The following is a 20,559-nucleotide window of genomic DNA, read 5'->3' as shown; positions in this document are numbered from 1 at the left end:
ATTTTTTTCTCAATCTGGAAGATCGAAATTCTAAATACAATAAAATTTTTAGTAATTTCAAAATTTTTGCTTTAATTGACAAAATCTCCCGAGAGTTTCTCCCTGCAAGTTGATTCAGGAAAATACAGTCATCGCACATAAACGTGCCGTATAGGCCGATCCGAATGCTCGCGATCGCGGGAGCGACTGTAGGGGTTTACTGTGCGGTGATGCAATCGTATTACGTACGGAGCGGAAAGTGGCAGCGCCGAGAGAGCGAGTTTATAATGAGACCGTGTCATATTTTCCGTGTTTGCCGGCATCGCCGAGCGTCGACTGGTACAGTTGGCGCGTCTGCGAAAATACGTTCCCGGTTCCACGCGCACAATACCGCAGGATGCAACCGGGAAAAGAAGACGGATTACCCGCGTGTGTTCGAGCACCTTCGGCCGTATTCGCGATGCGCGTGTATACGCCGCATTCGAGCGATGCACACGAGGAGAGGCGCGTGTATGAGTGTAGGTAGGTAGGTAGGATACAGGTACGCCAAGGATTCATCGTATAGGTTTGCAGGAGGGTAGGATGAGCGGAGGACGGGGATGAAGGGTAACAACGGGAACGAGCGGAGCGGGAGGGGGAGAGAGAGAGAGAGATAGAGGGACTTGGAGTCGGTCCCGAGGGATACGTAGGAGCTGCGCCACGGCCCGAGGCAGCTCGTCACCTGGGACACCCTTATATCGCCAAGTACAGTCGTGTCGAGAAAACGCCATTGTACGTAGAGCCAGTTTGCTCCTTGCTTCTCCTTGCTTCTGGATCAGGAGTCAGTTGAGACTCGTGACTTCTGCCTGCTTGTCATGAAGATTCGCTACGCCGTGAATGTCCGGAGGATAAGAAAGAAACCGATGATCGAACCGTATATATCAAGTGATCGACCGTTTTGAACTTGTTGTTAGACTAGCTGAACACAACTATGTAATTATCCTTATATTGACAAAATAAAAGTTGATGTGTCCCAAATATTCACTAGAGATTTGTATTTACATATCTATATATTTAAATATCGCAAATAATATTAAATTATACAAATTTTTATATTTTGTAAATTCCGCCAACTAATTTTTTTTTGTGTCAGATATTGAGAAGTTATGAACTTTGACGCATAGTCATTCTTTTCTCTTTAAAGATTTCTCTTCGAAGTATTTTTGAACGGATGTTTTTCGCGAGAAAACGTATTAAGAAGCGGGAAATTATTCTGTATTTTATTAATTCATGCCTCATGAATTACTCATCATTGACCTGACGAAACATACAATTGCGGCCTTATGTGATCGCGCGATAGAACCGCGATTTCTCAAAATGTTTCAAGGGAACCCATAGGAGCTTGCGAAATACAGCTTTATTAGTGGATGCTGTATCGGGGGGAATATAAGACGTAAGACGTAAGACGTAAAACGTGGAAAGCCCAATGAAGAGAAGGAGGAACGTGCCAGAGAAAAAGAGGATAAAGCGAGGAAAAAGATAAACGGGACAGAGATGAGGCTATGGAGCGAGATGAAGACAGATACGGGAGAAGGGGAGGGAAGAGTGAGAGAGTTTTATTAGTGGGTGCCGGTATCGGGAATATAAGACGCAACAACGTAAAAAGGCGGAGGTACCACGAAGAGAGGAGAAACTGGAAGATATAACGGAGGGAGGCGGAATCGCAAGAGGGCGAGATAAGGAGGAAGAGAGAGAGAACGACAGAGGCAGAGGAAGAGACGCAGCGCGATGAGGAGAAGAGGGTAGGTGGGCGCGAAGAGGCAGTGGGGCCAGGTCCCGAGGGACTTCGTGCTCTCCTCTGGTGCTGCCAGCACTCGGGAACGCGAAAGAGGAAGAGGACGGTAGCGGAGAGCAGAGAGGAGGGAAGGGGAGAACTAATCAGCTCGACGCATGCGCACGGGGCTGCTCTTAGGGTCCCCCGGGATTCCCCTGGCATTCCCCATAATATACCCTCTTCTCCCCTAATCCCCCGCCGCACCCTCGGAGTACATCCTCCCGAGCCCCTCTTTACCTCCTCCGCAGCCACCGCTTGGTCGCAGCTGTACCGACCGGCTCTACAGGACTTTCCAGCTTCCCAGAGGGGAGTCAAGATCAAGACCGCTCGATGCGATTATTTTACGTTGATTATTTTACATTGTGTACCTTGTTATTATAAATCAGAAACGCGCAGAGGCACGAAATGCATTGAATCACTTTACTTGAACTGCTTCTTTTTTTTATATTTCGTATTTTATCTTTCCTTGATCAAGCAACTCGACTGCATCTATATATGCTTCTTAAAATAAGCAATTTTCTCTTTCTCTCTTATATAAATAAAATTATGCATACATAATTATATTAAAAATACTTTCTGCGCAATAAATGTAACTTACTTCAATTACAAGTGAACAAAATGTTTTTCTTCCTATATCCCTCTCTTTTCTAGCTACTCGAATCTCTGTCATGGTAATTATTACAATACCCTACGAAACAATCCACGAGAGAGAAGGATATTTCGAGTGATGTTACAATCTTCCCTGCCGACCGCCGTCGGCCCCGGCCACCGCGCCGTCACCCACCATCGGGCTCGAGGAGTTGCCGGCTTTCCCCATTGGAATTCGAGATCCCCCATTTTCTTAATGTCAGAGATTTCAATCTGTCACGAGAGCGGCTCGGCAACTTTTCGCTTATCCGTCCGACAATTTCCACGGCGGGCACCGCCAAAGTTTTGCGCACCGTGCAATTTAGCTCGCATTACTTTTCGCCGGTGATTCGTCAGTGCGGTAGAGAAAGAAAACATTTTCTAGATAAGAGACCTATACGCAAGTCGATCATCAGTCAAATATAAGGCAGAAGTTATGTTAGGTTTTAGGGGAAAAATTTTTATATTGATATTTATTTTGATACCAGGAAAAAATAACTTAGGATTCCAGCATTAAGAATATCGATGATCGACTGATTTCGCAAGCAATAACAAGAAAATGAGAAAAGAGGGAAACGAAAGATCACATAATTCGATCAGTTGAATAACCGAGTCTCGCCGGGGGGTGACTTTTCGAAGGGCTTTTCAAAGAGATTTTCGAAGGTCGATTTCTCTCTCCCCCCTTCTGTCTTTCTATCCGTCTTTGTCTCTATCGTCTTTTCTTTTCCTCAGCTAGTGGTTGTAATAAGGCGTTAGCCCACTTCTCTCGCATTCTTTCTTTTCCGCTGTTCTTTTCCTTGTACCTCAACGTACCGTTATGGAGAAAGCAAGCCCTTGGATATTCCCCGAATGATGATAATAATATACAGACGCGATGATGTGTAAACATTTGTCTTCGTTGTGTTGCCGGGAGCTCGTTGTGAAGTCATTAGCAATCCCGCGTGAGTCAAGATATCATGTACGAAGTTCGCATTTATACCTTTAGAAGCAAACGCATATTATTTGTCAGTTCGCAAATAATATATGCATTTACGTTTTATTCACTTGTATCGTATAATGTAGGAATCTTTGTATTTTTTTGTAGACAATTATATTTAAGAACGCGGTTCATTACGGAGATAATTTCTTTCTCAATTTATTATCTCAACTTGGTTTCAAAGAGAAAAAGAATATCGAGAGAGATGTGTGTGGTGGCTAATTTGACATGTCTTGTCTTAAGATATTGCTGAGGGGACTTCATATCACCCTTAATAGAATGAAAAGCTACACGAGTCAATTTTTTCCGAAAAGACGATAGGGTGGCGCAGGTGGCAAAGGTGATTCAGCACTGCATATTATGTCGATATATCCCATAACTGAAATCCTATTACAGTCTTATATCGTTCGACGATATGCTCCCAAAGTAACGCTTTGACATCATCAATTCTCACCAAGATGATATATAACCTAGTATAATAACTTGCTAGTTATAATTACATTACCTACGGTAATGTAATAAATTACGCCGTTTAAAAACAGTTCTTTAAAACAAATATGTACAAAAATGTAAAATATAAGAAAAGTTCTCTCTGCACCCTATACATATTTCTTATTAAAATATTCTCCAATATTTTACACTTTCTTGTAATTTTGTTTATAGACATATGTATATTATTTGTGATTAAGTCAATATTTCGAAGGAATCGATGCGTTTGTGCATCTCTAAGGTAAGTCTCGGCGGAATAATCGCATGGTTAGATAGCATGTCACAAGCGTTAGAAATTCTTGTCGTAGCAGGGTGTATGATGTGTCGCGCATCAATTATCACCTTGCCTTAAATAAATTAGGGTAGTAAATGCGTTATTGCGTCTCGCGGTTTGCCAAAACCAGTTATTGGACTAATAAAGTAATACATAATACACATGTCTAGAGAATGTCGAAAATAAATGTTGTGGACTATGAATAAAATAATTTAGAACTCTTTAAACTAGAGCTTCGTTGCTTCGTACACAAATACGCGCTATTATTTCGTAGATAGACAAATGGATACTGTTCTTCAAATGTTATCAAAACGCCTAACTTTGAACGTAACAGTTTTTGATGAAAAAGCAGATGCGAAAGTGTATGTCACGTCAGTTACGTTCCGCCGAGTTGAACGACAAACTTTGAGGATTCGAAAGTGAAACATAACTCCAGCACTAATATCTTAGCAGTCACTTTGACCCGTATTCTCATAGTGTATTTAGTTTAAGGCGGCGTTATAATTTTGTCATACTAAAATAACGTAAATTAAACGTAAAGGATTTCAAATTTCTTTCAAGTAGAGAGAAAGAAAGAGAGATTCTTACCGTCAAACACATTTATCTTTCTAGGATGTTCAAGGATAGGCATTCACGGACAAGAGTTCGAAGAAACATAGAGAGACATCCATAAGAAAGGCTTATTTTAAAAATGTTTATGGAGTCCTAAATACGAAAGGCTTAAAGAAACAAGTCACAAAAGCTAGCTTCAAAAAACGTTCACCGATCATTGCGAACGGAGGCATTAGTGTGTTCGCTGGGTTGAAAAACGAAGGAAAAAAGGAGGGAAAATAACGATGTCCCAATGGTTTAATGAGCGGCGTGGGTACACGGGGCATTAAAGAAGCGAAGGAAGCCCGATGTTTTCAGGTAAGCAGACGGACGAGGCATCTCCCGTGGGAGTGCGGGCCGCCTCCTGCGGGAGGCAACCTCGTTCTCCGCGAGCTCCTCCAAGCCGGTTTTACCTCCGAGTATAAAGCGCGCGCGCAAGTACACTTTGCGAAAGGTAACCTGAAATAATAATCGTGCCGTACGTACGGGGGAGCGGATAAAGGTTTGATCTTCCTGGCCTCCTCGGGGAGGAAAACTGCTGGATACTTGGGAAAGGTACGAATCTTTCGAGACAGTTTCGCTAGTTACGTAACAAGGGCGGTACCGTAGGGCACACGCCGCGCGCACACAGGGGACGCGGAAATTTTACTTAGCGCAAAAATAGTTCGGATAGAAACTGTCGGGAGACTGCGGAAGAAACGAAAAGTAGACGTCGCGAGAGAGATACTGTCCGGTTAATCTGTTGGCCGTTTCGTTGGCCGTTTCGCTATCTTGCAGGTGAAAACGAAAAATTTATTTACGGTAGAAAATTAAATGATCGCGGAAAATAAAATTCAATTATATGGGTACCTGCCTATTATTCTTAATAAAATTAAGCGGAAGTTACGAAGCGGATTAATAGCGGGAATTTCGAATGATGGACGCCTAACATTTAACTCTGTTAAAAAAAGACATTTGTAATAATTCAAGAGAGCGAAAAATGTATGCTGTTGCGAAATATATTTTCCGCATTTTTCATTGATCTCGAATACCGGTAAAATACTTCACGATAAAATAATCGAACATGCATATTCGCGTATAACCGCGTGACCAACGAGGGGGTTAAAAACCTGTCATTCTGTCGACAAAAAGCCGACGCGCGCCTCATCATCCGCGCGCGGGAAAGAGGCGAAAAATGCGCGATGTCGGCATTGTTCGATGCACATGCACTCATGCTTGGGATAGGTACGTGCCGCGCGTCCCCCAAGGGACCAAGGAATCCCATATTCATGAGATTTATGGCGGGATCGCGCTTCTTGAACACCTTCGAACAACAATGACAATGCATCGCGACGCATTGTTGCGTGCCCGTAGGGCAATTCGAGTAATGCACCAGAATGCACCGAGCGACTTTCTCTCGCTCCTTCTCTTTCTCTCGCAATTTCTTCGCATTGTTACGCAAAGGAGGCCGGTTTTGTGCATGCGGGGCGGTTCTCATTTCGCAAAGCGATCGATTTTACTGCGAATTTTGATAGAGAAAGATCGTAGGTTACACGAGACGTTTGGGAAATATTATAAACTTGAAATCTTGAAATCGGGTACTTGAAAAACTATCTAACTTCTTGCAACAATAGATATTACGACTCAAATAGCAAGAAGCAGTGATATTTCATTATTTGTATCTTTCTAAGTATTTCTTACCTTCTGACTGACGACTAAACGCTCGTTGCAGCTCCTCCTCTTCCTCTTCCTCCTCATCATCCTCTGAAACATATGACCGTACGATTATTTTTCGTTCGAAGAAATATATTTTAATTTATTTAATATCAATTAATATACATATATCTGATAAATGAAATTTTGTTTAATATCAATGTTTATTAATATTCGCTCGTCAAATAAAAGATAAATAAATCGCAATCCGCAATCCGCCGCAAATGATTTAATTTAGGTCGAGCTTTCTGTGTCACGACTTTCCCAATTTTTATTTTATAAAGTCTGGAAAACATGTTCTATTTATCCTGCATGATTCACTTGTGCAAACGTTGCCACCTGTTGTACGTAAATACTAAAGAAAAGTCCATGAGAGCTGGCAGTCTAACAAATAACACTCACGCTTAATCGCCGTCGTTTCGTTATCCTGTTCGGCCGCCTCCAGGACATTCTGCTCGTTACCGTCGTCCCACTCTTCGTCCCCTGCACAGAGGGAGAAGCCACCGTTAATTCTATTACATTTGCATATCACCGGTAAAGAGCGAAATCCGCAGCTGCCGCGAAGTACATACGACACAAACGCAAGATTCCCGTTTTAAATTTCGTTGCAGAAAGTTTTCGAATCTGTCGCTGCGTAATAATCGTTTTTAAGCTCTTGGTAAACAAAGCTATCTGGTCGGAAAAATCATTCGCCGTACATCATCAAAAACGAAACAACGGGGCCGTTGTTTTTCGCCGTAAAATATATTCGGTCGATGGCACACAGGGCGGTGGCGGCACCATCACCCGTTTGTCACGTGGGACAGCAGAATTAAACTTAAAAATTACACCCTCGTCCGCATGGCCAACAGGTCGTGTGTTATTTTGCATGGTATCCGACCTACCGTCACCGTCTCTCGTGGTGATTCGCTTTTTCATCGTCGCAGGGAGCGTGTTTACGCCATAAACTTGCCACTCTGACAATTGAGCTTCAATTACGTCGAGTTTTCGAAAGGCCTCAAAACCGGAGTGTACCGTCGCGCTATCGAGTTTTCATTCGAACATTTGTCATTGTTAACAACTGATTAAGCTAACAAGCTATACGAATGGTCCCTGCTAATTGTTGAGTGATTTGTTCGAATGCAAATTACGCGGAAAACTGCGTTTATGAAGATGAATAAAGATATTTATCAATCGTCCTAAATAATTGCAAATTCATCGAAGTAACGACAAGTTAAATAAAAGTAAGCTCCATCATGATAACGTTTCTCGCGTGTATGCTAAAACTATCAAAATATTTGAAAAATTCAAAGAGAATGAATGTAATAAAAGAAATACATGCGCAAATTAATTTTGATCTAATCGCGACCCAAACGTTGCTTTAACCGCGGAGTTAAACGTCAGACGAGGAGCAACGTCAAATTTACAGACGGGGCGGTGGGGCTTAAATATTCTAGAAGACACGACGCGAAGGTACTGCGTCCTTCGATCGTGCACCTCGGCGCCCTACGAACCCTGTCAGCTGTCAGGCGTGTCTCGCGCCAAAACGCGGCTCGCTTTACCGGTGCGATATCACGGTGGTTAATGGTTCATCCATCATCGTGTAACCGAGGACTTTCGGCGAGTTTCGGTCGATTCGTTAATTGTCCCTGGATCAAGGCGAGATGCGCGCCCGTAGATTACCACCCGAGTTCTTTTAGATGCAAAAGCCATCATTTATAATCGTGAAAAATATATTTTCCAAGGAAAAAATTCTTCCCACTTTCTCCTGACATTTTTATAAAATAGAGATTTAACAGTGCACACAAATATTATTTCCAGTGAAACGATCGTTACTCACGTCGACGTATTCAATTTACCATAAAACGTCGCAAACAATTTGACGAGACGGGCTGAGCCTTTATGACAATAATCGTAAAGGTAGAGGGTGGGATCGGTGGTATCGGCTCGAGGGCACCCTTTCCGCACGTACACCGTACCTATAACGCGCATACGTCGTTTCGCAACAAGCCAATGTAATACGGCCTAGCCTAGATGACGCTATTCTCAAGATGGTCCGGGAGAAGGTTGGCGAAGGTGGCCGCGCGAGGGAGAGGAGGGAGGTAAACTCACGAAAATACAGGTTGCAATCTCGGCTCGAGCTCCGTGGCTAACGTTAAACGGATGTGTTATTATGGCTTCGACATGCACGCCGGGCAAGATAACTGCATATTGCGGCTTAACCCCTTCTAGGAGGATCATTCGAGTCACGATGCCCCCGTCTCTTGATAATGCCTCCCGCGGTGGAAGTATATCGCATCTTCCAAATAATAACGCTTTATCTTGATTCCTAAAAATTTCCAGAATTTCCTGGCGATCTCCCTGCCTCCGTCTTTGTCGATACGAATTTTCTAATGCCTCAATCTGCTGATTTAGATTGTTATGTATCGCGTTATATAAATGTATTTAAACATTAAGAGTACAAAAGAAAAAAGAAGCTTTATGCAAACTCGATGTTTCGGAAAGTTAGCAGACAACGTAGATGCAAAAGATGAAATTACTAATCTTTTAAACCAAGATAACATTTGTGGCATTTAATAGATGATTACGATAAATGAAAGTTTCTATCTATCCACATCAATGTCTAACAATAAGATAAAAGATGAAATTTCTTCGATCTTTTCATGATCTAGATCTAGGACAAACAATTTCCCGAAGCTAGACTAGAAGTTAGCGCAATGTTCTGATAATTTTATGATGACATCGCCTCTCGTTCCGCATCAAGTCCGCGAGCTGACCTCTCCGGTAAATCCTTCCGGTTGCATCGGGGCGCGTCCCGCGGGGCGCGTCGATCCTCGTGGAAGTCGGCAAAGGTCCGCGAGTCATTAATCGATACGACGCGAATAAAGGAGCGCCCTGCGGATTATATCCGGGGGCGCGCACGATATCTCTATCCGCGTTGCAACCGCCGTACGTCTTGGAGTCCGTGACAGGCAGGCAAGTAAGCAGCCAGGCAGGCAGGCAGGCAGACAGCCGCCGCCATTCGGAAGGGCCGCCTGCGTCGCCGCCGCTGCTGCTGCTGCTGCTGCTACGATGGGTAGATGTAGCGAGAGAGTAGGGAGGGTTGTCGGAAGGAAAGTCGAGGGAGATCCCGAGGGACCGCGTACCCAGGGTAGCTCTGACGCGGACTCAGACTCCCGAGGGACGCGAGCATCCGCCGGCGACGCCGACGGCGCCGCCGCGCCGAGCCCCCTCCGGCGCCGTCAGCGAGGCACCTGCCTCCTGAAGGACTTGGGAATATTGCGGAGGACCTTTGGTACCTGTCATGCCGATTCTGCGCGCGTTTGTCAGCCTGACTTCAAAGTAATGTAATTTTCAGTTCCGGAGGGGAAAAGAAAGAGATATCGTCGTCATTTGACCACGTCACAATATCCTGTAAAGTGTAAAATAATTCTATTTTCTCTTGTAATTCATTTTTAGTCGATGTCGATAATAATAATCTCGGACAAGCTTACAATCATTTTCAGAGTTATTCGTAAGCGAATTTCGATTGTTTACTAAGTGAGCGCAGTTTGGAGCGAGCGGGACTCCCTGCAGGAGGTACCGAAAGAGAATCTCTTAAATCGACGTTGCCGTTGCGCGACGTGCATCGCCACAAAAGCGACGCCAAGTTTGCGGACTTGTCAACGGGTGGCCGCTTCTCAAAGGAATACCGCCGCGTCGCGGGAATGCGTCCTCGAGTATGTCTTTTGTAACGTGCGCTTTCCTTCCTACGGGGTACGCAGTCTTCCGCATACCGCCCGCTATTAAGAAGCACGCACACGCGGATGCCCGTCCCGAAGTTCGCCAACTTCATCTCCCGTCTTCTAATTCCGTACGGACAATTTAACTTTGTCACGATCGTTGCAGTTTGCTGCAACATCGCATGCTCTTCCAAATCTTGCAAAAATCATTTATTTAACATATGCGTTATGACTTACTGAGGTATTACTTTTTCTAAAGCGTAGTTTTTTGTTGTTCCTATTATTACAAAATAATTTCAAAGAAATTAGAAATAATTAGAGAAAATACGCGAAAATCTCTTTTGGAGTAATTGTGAATAAATAATAAAAATAAAAGTAATGTGTTTAATATACATTTTTGACGGAAAATTATTTATCGAGGTGTAATGAGAAACAAGAAATGGATATAATTGGAAGTCGCGTGACGTAGAAGCTGGGCGCTCTTCATAGACAATAATTTAACGAGAGGCCGATAACTTAATCCGAGTTAGCGGACGCGTTATAATGATTATGACCGCCGGTAAGGACTTAGTGCTGTCACTGCAAAAACTAATAGCGGCTTAAGTTTTAGAGGAGCTACGATTAAACGGCTTAAAACGCTAAGCCGGAAATTTACATTGTACCGGTATAGCAAGGCCGCCTCCTGTCTGTTCTGATAGTCCGCTACCGCGACCCGAAGAAAATAAAGACTTAAGCAAGTGTTTTGTATGTAACATCGATAGTAATATATCGTACATTACTTATCTTAAGTATATTTATATAAAACGATTACCAATTAATTATATGTTATCAATTAGTTATATTATGTTGTCATAGTTATCGCAATTATTATACTACATAATTGTTTTTCTGACGTAAGCTTTTTACATAATATTTTATTTACAAGCAATTTCGTTCGCAAATGCAATTTAATAAACTATTTTCATTTTAATTACTTGTCTTCAATGCATTAACCAATCGCGTTTTGGCTCTAATGTTTAACGTAGGAAAAGGGAGGGAAATAATAATCATCGATAAGCAAGCGCCGCTCCGGCTACGGATCGTTAATCATTTCTGCGCGTGTAAATTAATTCCGGGACGATAATTATGCATTTATGCGAGTACGCACAAATTATAATCACGTTCCTGAGGCATAATGCACATGATTCAGGTCATTGCGTCCTACTCACCAATTATAATGCGCTTATATACCAAGTATATTTAGGCGTTCCTTCATACTTGCCGTTAGAAATGCATATGCACACTGGCAAGCGGATTTACATATGATATATAATGTAGCTCTAATAACGCATTGTACAGATTGATAAATTAAGATTTCTCCAACAATATGGGCAGTGCTGTATTTCACAGTTACCACAATGTGTTCGTCCACGTACCAAAGTATCAACAAGAAGAATTTTACTTTATAAATGCATATGCGTGATTCTCTTCATTTTTTTTTAAGCAATGCATCTTTTTTCTCACCTAGCTAACACAATAGCACGTGACAAAAATAATTAATTTTAATATTTATTTAGTACAATATTCGACATTGATCAAATTCTTAGAAAAAAAAAAACATATAATTTTATTAAAACTTTATCTCAACCTAAAAGAAAAATTCGGCTAACGCGTCTGTCCGCTTTATTTATGATTTTCGAAAAATATTTGAAATGCAAGTCGGAATAACCCGAGGCCTGTCGATGCAAGCCGATATATTCCCATTAACGCAATTATCCTCCGTTCAACTGCTACCTACCGGTTGTCCACGTTATGACGAGGGCATTGGAATCCATTAATATGGCTTCGGTCTCGCGCAGGTTCATTATCGTGCATTAATTAGCAACACCCTATATCACTGGCAATACTATCGGTCCGGCTTGCTATTTCGTGGCTAACCACTGGCTCGTGACATCCTGACCACGCGATGGCAGTCGGCTTGATCCGATAAAAGACGACGGTTTATTTACCGCAGCAAACAAGCAAAGGCGTACAATATTTTACGTGTTGGATATTTTTGCTACCGATTTAAATCCGCTATCACTAACGGATGTCTAGCCATAAACCTAACAATGCCAGTACCAGGTTCAGATAAACGTAGTTGACACAATGAATTAAAGCTTTTATTGTTACGATATTTATATTAAAATAAAAGAAATAAAGATCCATCTTATTGCGTATAAATGTAGTTTTGATATTGCTTAAAAAAATTTTTTTTTGTTTAACTTAGGAAATTTCAAATATAGTAAATTATAGTAAATATTACGGTTGACGGGTAAGAAGCAGCTAATGTATCTAACGAAATAAAGATTAGTAGACGGTTGTTTAATCCTATCTAAATCGTGATTCGTGAAACGACACTCTTTGCTCATCAATCAGCGCCAATATTTCGGGAGTTGAGTGCCTTTTACGTCCGCTATTGGAATCCGGATGTGGCTACCGAGCGGTGGCTGGCTCGAAACGAGCAATGTGAAAACTTTCGTTTCCGCTCAATCGTCAATTCTGCCAACGAACGAGAAATGATACGAGTATCGCGGCGCGGTCGCAATTTCGGTGGAAAAAGGGCCGCGCTGTACCATATACACGATCCTGCATATAGCCATCGCGAGCCTGTGAGATCTTCGTGGTCGTAAATCGCATTTTTGAAGCGTTCACAGCTAGAACTGACCGAGTCTATAATTCGTAAGATCCACTTTAAATATGAAATCATGTCGACAACTGAACTTATGTACTCTACTTTTCTTATTCCTTGTCCAAGAATTGAACAATTTCTTTTGACAATAAGGACTTGAAAAAAAAAGACGACTACATACGAAGAGAGAAATTGTAAAATAAAGATGAGACGAATGAGGAACTGTTGCGCGCGGAGTAGAAACGGAAAAAGACTCGAAGAAACGGCAGGCTCAAAGGAGAGGAGAGAAATCGCTGGTGGAAGTGGAAATGGTACAGATAGAGGGAGAAAGAGACAGAGAGAGAGAGGAGAGATAGAGAGAGAGAGAGAGAGAGAGAGAGAGGTCGAAAAGCTGGAGGAGCGAGATGAGCGCGCGAAAGGAGATGCAGGACGAGGAGGACGAGAGGAGTGCGACCAGAATTGGATAGGATAGGCGAACTGGTGATTACAGAGGCCGGGGATTCCCCGGGGACGAGCGCCGGTCTCCCGCGGGCTTCCACCTAATTCCATCCTGGCTGACTACTGACTCTCCTCTCCCTCTATCATCCTCTCTATCTACCCCGTGTACCTATTGCCTCTCTTTCTGCTTCTGCAACCGTTCACGTCTGCTGATGTCCTGCTCTGTCTCTTCCTCTCTTTTTCCTTTCTCTTTCTACCCTCACTCCTTTCTCTTTCTATCCTTTATAGTGAGACGCTCCGTCCTCCTTTTACCCTCCGCGTTTGATCAACCCTCAACTCTCTCTCTCTTTCCCCCTCGAACACACGTTTCCTTCCTCTCGTCGTTTCTCTTTCCACATCTATTTATCTCACTTTTTGCATTTCTCCCGGTCTTTATCCTGCATTTATGATTCGCCTCCTTCTCATCGTTCTCTTTGTCTCACCAATTTCTCTCCTTTATCTTTCACTTTTTATGACAACTGTATTTCAGTTATTCGGTTGCACATATGCTCTCGACCTGTTCCAACAATCCAACATTCTCGCGTGATGCTGGAGCAGAAGTTTGGCGGTTTTCACCGTTCTATTTGTCTCCGTTTTTCGCTATTCACCGTGACGAATTGACAGATACCGCGTTACTCGATAATTGATACTGTTAGGTGAACAATTGGCAAAAATAAACTTTTCGCGAAGCGAGCAATTGTATGTTTTTTAATTTTAAGAGCCATGATTAAAAAAATTAATTAAGATTATTAATCAATGCCTCGTACAAAAAAATCTTTTTTTCTAGATCGTTTAAGTACTCGTCGTCTTTTTTAATTATACTACAAACCGCGCTTCATCCTGTGTTGCGCCAAAATAAAATATAATATTACAGTGCACGGTCGTGGAATGCAAATGTACATAATTCGTTAAAAACAGTAGAATTTTCAAGTTCTAAAGCTACTTGGATAATTCGGCCGTTTTTGTAATTACTACAGCGTTACGGTAGACTTTCTGCAACAATAGTGGCTTTTGGCACTCGTATCGTACGTTACTTTTATGTCGGGGCACAGTTGCACGTGTCTGGAAGTTTCACCAAGCACCCTTTTAGCCAAGACTTCTTTTTCGTCCTCCACACAACGACGCTTTCACACGGACAAGCACCTTGCGACGAACTTTGCTATTATTCGCGTATCTTTGTGACACAAATGTGAGAGCTCATGAACGTTAATTTCGTAAAGCCGCCGTCACCCAGGGACGGCAGATCCTCACGTTTGTTTTATCTTGTTTTTTTCCCCCGTTTATATTTACCGCGCGAAAACTTCCCTCTTTCCTTTTTTTTCCTTTCCTTCGTGCGATGAATCGAAAAGGTTTCTAGTATTATCATTGAATTAGAACTATCCGTTATTTCAAAGCATTACAGTACGCACACGACGTATTTTAATTCATTTCGATTTGTAAGTTTTATGGTCAAGATTTATAAACGCGCAAGTACTTATTTTCTAAAGATAAAAATAATAATTAATGCTGTATATTTCAAAACTGCGTGAAATTTACATTGATCAATTTCTAAATATGTTGAATTTGTTATTATAATGTTTTTTCTGGCAACGCGATAGATAAAACTAGTAATAGCTGTTACGTGCAGTAATCTGTTTACATCGCATGTTCGGTCATTAATACTTCTATCGCTTTCTATGTATTATCAATGATATATTCGGAGTGACCAATAATATCGAATATTTGTACTAAACAAATATAATGACGATAATGGTGACTTACGTTTGAGAGATCGAGGCTTCGCCTGCTTCCTCCTGGACATATCACCGCACTGGCACGCACTTGCGAACGTGGACGGGGGGACACGGGGGATCAATAGCCGCTCCTCGCCGGCATGTCACTCGCGCTCGTCGAGAACTCGAATTTCGCCAGGTTTACTACTACTTCCCTCGCCCGTCGACGATTTTACCCCCGCGACTCCCGCGAGGAACGGCGTAGTCGCGAACGCGAAACTTGAAGGGGGTGCACGCGGTCGGCTTTCGAAGGTTCGCGCGCGCCGCGCGATCGGGAATCGAAACGGCGCGCGTTAACCACGTGGTCTGCGGCCCACGAAGGGCGTACGAACGGGCGCGCCTCGCGTGCGGACCGGCGGACAGCCGCGCTCGGAGGACGCGCGACGAATGACGTGGTCGTGTCGCGCCCGCGGAGAACGGAGAACCACTGGCGCGAGCGTTGCGCAAGCGTGCGATCCGCGCGGCCGCCCTGCGCGGCCCTGCACGACCCTGCGCGACACTCGCCACGCTTTTTAATTCGATATTTTCGACAATGGAACGAAGTAAACATACGATCGCGATCTTTCTTTCTGTGCGACTTTTCCATGGATAGCGCTCGTAGACGCGTACAACGGGTTGTTTATACATATATAGACTTACTGTAAAGAGACTGCTCCAAAAACCTACGTGAATATTCTTTACGCGTGGTCTCTCTCGTTAACTCGTTAATAATTATATAAAACACAATTTCGTATCTTATATAATTGTACAAAATATAAAAATGGTATATGAATAATACGAGACTCGCTCACGTGAAGTAATACCTCGTGTCTCCCGCGTGTCGTGACTATGGTCCTTAGTCTTGTATGTTTAGGGAGAGGGGTTTTAGTGGGTGCAAGCCCCACATACCCCGGGTGGCCGGGGCCCGGGATGATACGCGAGGTATTTCCCCTCTTCCACGCAAAAAAAAAAAAAAAAAAAAAAAAAAAATACGAGACTCGAAAGTTATCGTCGCTACGCGCTAAGTTACGCGTCGTACGCGCCATACGACCTAGCATAGATTTCTACTTTATCGTGACTGGAAAGGTAACGGGATATGATAACGCATCGACGGAGCGAATGGGACAAGGATACATGAAATTCTTCTAATTACTCCTCGACGAGCGCGTTTTACTGTTTCAATTCTCCAAATGTAACGTATAACAATTCCCAAATCGTCTCGTATTTTTAGAACGAAAAAATCCGTCACTGACGACACATTCTAAAATACATATGCAAATATTCTAATCGGTATGGAGAACTTGCGATCGTAACTAACATGAAAAATGCAGCGATCGCTGCTGATCGCTACCGTAATCAATTGAAAAATCCATACGCGCCATTGACGGCTATATGTAACGTCCAGTGACGCTACGATCGCACGGAGTGTACCTGATAAAACTGTCGCATCTTTGCTATCAAAATGATGTGCGTACCATATCGAGAGTCATCAGGTTTTCTGTTTAACTGCACTGGATGCGCCTCTAGAGCTCCAGGATCGAGGAACTTTCAGGTCTAAGGATCTCCGAGTGCCAGAATCCGTTGCTTCGGCGTGCAAGTACGCGGACGGGATTTCGGTTCACTCCGGGCGCCCAAAAAGTCAACCGACATCGCGACGCTGACGTCCACCGGCAATCGTGCACGACGTTGAATGCATTGTGGCGAACATCCGACACCTCGCGGGACACTCGCGACAAGATCTCGCGTAAACAAACTCGCTTTTACGGACGAGGAACGCGATACGATCCGAATGCGTCCCGTCTCCCGGCCGAAGTGACTGACTGACAATGACGTTTCGCTGACTGACCGCCATTTGAAATCTATCGATTCTCGATGTATCGAGGCTCCCAGAGAGGGCGTTAGTGCACGGCGATACCAGCACTTCTCTGCTTCTCTCTGGCGATACCCTACTAACTACTAACCCTGCGAATTTTCGCTACGTCGACGTCTTGAATATATTATCTCGTCACTCGTCAGTGCCAAGACGCGTGTTTATCTTAATCTTTCGTATGCATGACATTTCGTCGCTCATTGACGCTGTCATCACACGTAAGCTTGCTAGTTCTTTCATTTTTCATTGTCTATCTCCGTTAGGATAGGTTAGGATAAGCTCCACATATATGGTTCAGAGATACGTATTCTTATTTCACATTTGTTTCTTCAGTTTATTTCCTCTTTAATTTTATGTCGGTTACCGTAGGTAACGAATAAAATAAGTCATCTCTCGTTTGCAGAAAATGCTGGCTTTGGAGCGCATACCTGATCAAACCGGATACTTGGTATTAACCGAGGACGGTGCTGTGTTAACAGTAAGAAGCAGCTTCTGACGATGCTCTTTTCTTTGTAACAGCAGATAGAATCTTTTGTGTTTGTATTGCAGTCTGGAGGAGATTTGGAAAATGATGAGAGAGTGGCAAATATTATCACCAGTTTGGTCACGCTGACGAGTAAAGTTGATTCCAAAGCGTTTCCCTTGCACGATCCCTTTGAAAAGATATCGATCAAATATAAGGATCATTGCTACGTCGTATGTCTCTCCAATAAGAAGATTTACGTGGTGAAGAGGAAGCTGCCATCTCCGACTACGGCAATAGTCGAGCAGCAGCCTACCGTCGATGTTTAAATACAAATAAACGTATTCATAAAACAATAAATTTATTCTTTGTAAACTTTGATATCTGACACAAGTTCAATTACTTCGATAACTGTGAGAGATCTTTATTCACTGTTATGTATCTATAAGAATAATGTATTCTAAGAATAAAGTTAGTGCAATGTAGTTTTAGGAAAAGCCTCCTTTATATGATAGCTTCTTTTGATCTTTCTAGTAAAATATTCTTCCACAATGTGTAACCTGAGAATTATAGCTATGATTAATCTCGAAATATATTTTTTATTAAAATATTTTTGTAATCGTGCTAAATCTCGCTCCTAATATTAGTGCATCTTGTGCAAATCGAAGAATTATTTTCATAGTTTTTATTTACAAATATATTATATATCGTTTCTCGAAATAGATATATGAAGTATTAAGTATCACTATCGGTACTGGAACTGTCATAATTGACCAGAGACGTGCTCAAGTTACTGGCTTTGGAGGTGGTAGCTACTTCCTGTACTTTTGGCGATTCCTTGCTTTGTAGTTTCAGTCGGTCATTCGAAGAGGATATTTTTTTTCTATTTTTAGACCGCACAATCGAAATTAGCCGTTTCAATTCAGTGCTTCCTTTTTTCTTTGCATCTGAAAAGAAAGCATTCGTGAAAGTATAAGCATAATAAGAAATGTGCATTTTAATTCGCTTACGTGCTGAATAAACACCTTTCTTGTGAGTGAGTAATTTGGCCAGTTTGATGTCATCCTCATGTTCGTTCACCAAGTCAATATCGAGTCCAGTCTTTTTTAGTAATGCATGATCTCCAGCTTGTTTCTTCTTGAGCTCATTTTTCCTTTCCTGCAATATGAAATGCATGAGCCAGTCAGTAAAAATTCCAATTTATTATTAACAGAATTAAATATATTTCGCAAAGACAAATGATAAAAATGACGGCCATACCCGAAATAATGCTCTCACTGCACAGTTTGAGCTGTAATCGTCTTTCCAGATACTCTCCTTTAAGGCTATTGCACCTTCCAGGGCTGAATCTCGAGATTTCGCTACTTTCTTATCTTCCACACCATGCTCTAACTTGTACATCGCATCGTCATATAATCGACATGACACTTCCTTCGTTTCTGGTACTACTTGTTCATTCTGTGTAGGATCCCATCGATTTTCTTGACGTCTCGCACCACTCACTATGACATAATCCAGATTCTAAAAGGAAAACAGGAAATAATTAACAAATATTGCAAACACAGCCATTTATATGCTTTTTCAATCATAACTTACAGCAGGATCAGTTTTTATTTCAAAGTGATTGTCACAGAGATGACACTTCATGCGAAATTGATAGAGTGGGGTGCTATAGTACATCCCGATCTTCTTCTTCTCCGCGTTATATCTCACACCCATGCCGATATGATTCCCGCATCCGTCGCACCATATATTGTAGGGCATCTCGAATCGTATGATCAAGATGCCCATGTGGAGCTTGCGGGCTCGTTCACGCAGTGCGTGAGTGCCCAAGAACTTGTTGAGACCACCTGCACGGGGATCATAATCCGGTGGATAGTACAAATTCGTTCCCTTTCGTTCTCCCATTGTGCTGTAATTTATTTATACATAAGATCGATTAGGAACGGGAACATTTAGCAACGTTGATTATAAATAATTACGGATATTATGACAATTGTCAAATTTGTTTTCACTGTAGTTTGAACGTATCTATTTGTGTGTGCACTGTAACAATTATTATTACAATAAAGCTATCATTGTACCTTAATTCTTTTTCAAAGCTTGAAAGGAAAAATAAAAAGTAACTTTTTCTTGAGATGATCTCTCTGGTGAACTGTATAGACTCGTCTGACACTCTGACGTTGACGTTTTTTTTATAGGTTAGAACACAATAAATAGCAGACAACTCAGAGTCGCTGGTCGTTGTCAATCGATTGATAAATCTCCATCAAGAGGGTTCGAGTCTCCGCTAAATCGGGTTCGAGTCTCCACTAAATCGAATGCAAGTCTCCGCTATAAATTGTAAGCAGAGAGAAACCTGAGAGCGGAATATAGATATAAGAATACAATCGTCTATTTGAATGTCCGCAAATGTGTGTGTGTCGCGGATATCTATTCCAGAATATTAATACGCCTATTCGTTAGAACGCGAGAAATTTCAAATTATCCGCGCGGAAGATCAAGCACCTCCGCCATATTGATGACGTCACCTTCCATTTTCCCAGAATGCGCAAACGCGTCGCGACGGCGGGCGGACACGGAGCGGATCGGTCCCCGAACGAGTGGCGCGTCGCGAGTTGTTTAATTGGTAAGAGTAAGCTTTATTTTGTCTTGCATGCATTATTTAACGCAGCACCTGTCGCGTAGGATAGAGTCAGCGCTCGGGTATTAACGATTTGCAAATATACGCATTTCAGTACGGTACTATTATTCGGTCGAAAGCGCGTCGCTCTGGCAATCGCGAAAGTGACGATCGCGTCGTATTTTCCAATGTCGTGAATATCGCGGATATTTGTCAAAACTATTATTAGTACGCCTATTCGCTAGAATGCAAGAAAACGATCGTGATCATAAGCGAGCGTATAGTATTCGGTTTTCGAAATTCGAAAAATTCGTGATCGCGAAGTTGTGAGAGCGGGGCGAGTAGCGACGCCATTGCACTCTTCGCTCGGTTTGGCGCGAGAAGTTTCGCGCTCGGGGGATGACGCGCTCCGCCATATTGATGACGTCAGACGTTCTCCTTCATTTCCAGATCGCAACGGACGCGGAAAGGACCGGCTCCGGAACGAGTGGTGTCGCGGGAGTTGTTTAATTGGTAAGAGTAAGCATTATTAATCTTGCATGAATTATTTAACGCAGCACCTATCGCGTAGTATCGATTTCAG

At 42.6% G+C, this 20,559-nt stretch overlaps 3 protein-coding genes across 4 annotated transcripts in view; 1 reads left to right on the top strand and 2 right to left on the bottom strand.

Moving 5' to 3' along the window:
* L (zinc finger protein Lobe) overlaps positions 1 to 16,806 on the bottom strand; it is a 73,023-nt gene extending 56,217 nt beyond the window's left edge. Inside the window, exons 1-3 of the mRNA XM_071723032.1 lie at positions 15,031 to 16,806; positions 6,844 to 6,924; positions 6,430 to 6,492 (exon numbers count right to left, since the gene is read on the bottom strand). Coding sequence (XP_071579133.1) covers positions 6,430 to 6,492; positions 6,844 to 6,924; positions 15,031 to 15,070 — 184 coding nt within the window. The 5' untranslated portion in view covers positions 15,071 to 16,806. The remainder of the gene's footprint in view (positions 1 to 6,429; positions 6,493 to 6,843; positions 6,925 to 15,030) is intronic.
* Positions 16,807 to 16,932: 126 nt separating this feature from the next.
* On the top strand, positions 16,933 to 17,838 carry Lamtor4 (Late endosomal/lysosomal adaptor, MAPK and MTOR activator 4). The gene is made up of 3 exons (XM_071723061.1): positions 16,933 to 17,108; positions 17,294 to 17,368; positions 17,440 to 17,838. The coding sequence occupies exons 1-3, from the start codon at positions 17,073 to 17,075 to the stop codon at positions 17,680 to 17,682; spliced, it is 354 nt and encodes a 117-aa protein (XP_071579162.1). The 5' UTR covers positions 16,933 to 17,072; the 3' UTR covers positions 17,683 to 17,838.
* LOC139783889 (coiled-coil domain-containing protein 130 homolog) lies at positions 17,698 to 19,565 on the bottom strand. Of its 2 annotated transcripts, none has more exons than XM_071723048.1 (5): positions 19,438 to 19,565; positions 18,950 to 19,265; positions 18,614 to 18,874; positions 18,364 to 18,511; positions 17,698 to 18,300 (listed from the first exon to the last, which is right to left on the bottom strand). In XM_071723048.1, the coding sequence occupies exons 2-5, from the start codon at positions 19,259 to 19,261 to the stop codon at positions 18,089 to 18,091; spliced, it is 933 nt and encodes a 310-aa protein (XP_071579149.1). In that variant the 5' UTR covers positions 19,262 to 19,265; positions 19,438 to 19,565; the 3' UTR covers positions 17,698 to 18,088. The 2 variants fall into 2 exon arrangements, with proteins under 2 accessions (XP_071579149.1, XP_071579157.1); XM_071723056.1 differs by having other exon boundaries at positions 18,379 to 18,511.
* Between the last annotated feature and the right edge of the window lie 994 nt (positions 19,566 to 20,559).

The sequence above is a fragment of the Temnothorax nylanderi genome, unplaced genomic scaffold, assembly GCF_030848795.1.
Source record: "Temnothorax nylanderi isolate EJ_2023f unplaced genomic scaffold, tnyl_v1.0 TNYL_tig0008_pilon, whole genome shotgun sequence".
NCBI classification, from domain to species: Eukaryota; Metazoa; Arthropoda; class Insecta; order Hymenoptera; family Formicidae; genus Temnothorax; species Temnothorax nylanderi.
This window is presented reverse-complemented; position numbering and strand designations above follow the sequence as displayed.

Bases quoted from the DNA above. Each gene is read 5' to 3' on its own strand.
- Lamtor4 (XM_071723061.1), top strand. From the start codon at position 17,073: ATGACATTTCGTCGCTCATTGACGCTGTCATCACAC. The intron at 17,109-17,293 runs GTAAGCTTGCTA...TCTCGTTTGCAG, and splicing joins CATTGACGCTGTCATCACAC to AAAATGCTGGCTTTGGAGCG. The intron at 17,369-17,439 runs GTAAGAAGCAGC...TTTGTATTGCAG, and splicing joins AGGACGGTGCTGTGTTAACA to TCTGGAGGAGATTTGGAAAA.
- LOC139783889 (XM_071723048.1), bottom strand. From the start codon at position 19,261: ATGGGAGAACGAAAGGGAACGAATTTGTACTATCCACCGGATTATGAT. The intron at 18,875-18,949 runs GTAAGTTATGAT...TTTTCCTTTTAG, and splicing joins AAATAAAAACTGATCCTGCT to AATCTGGATTATGTCATAGT. The intron at 18,301-18,363 runs GTAAGCGAATTA...CTTTCTTTTCAG, and splicing joins GAAAGGTGTTTATTCAGCAC to ATGCAAAGAAAAAAGGAAGC.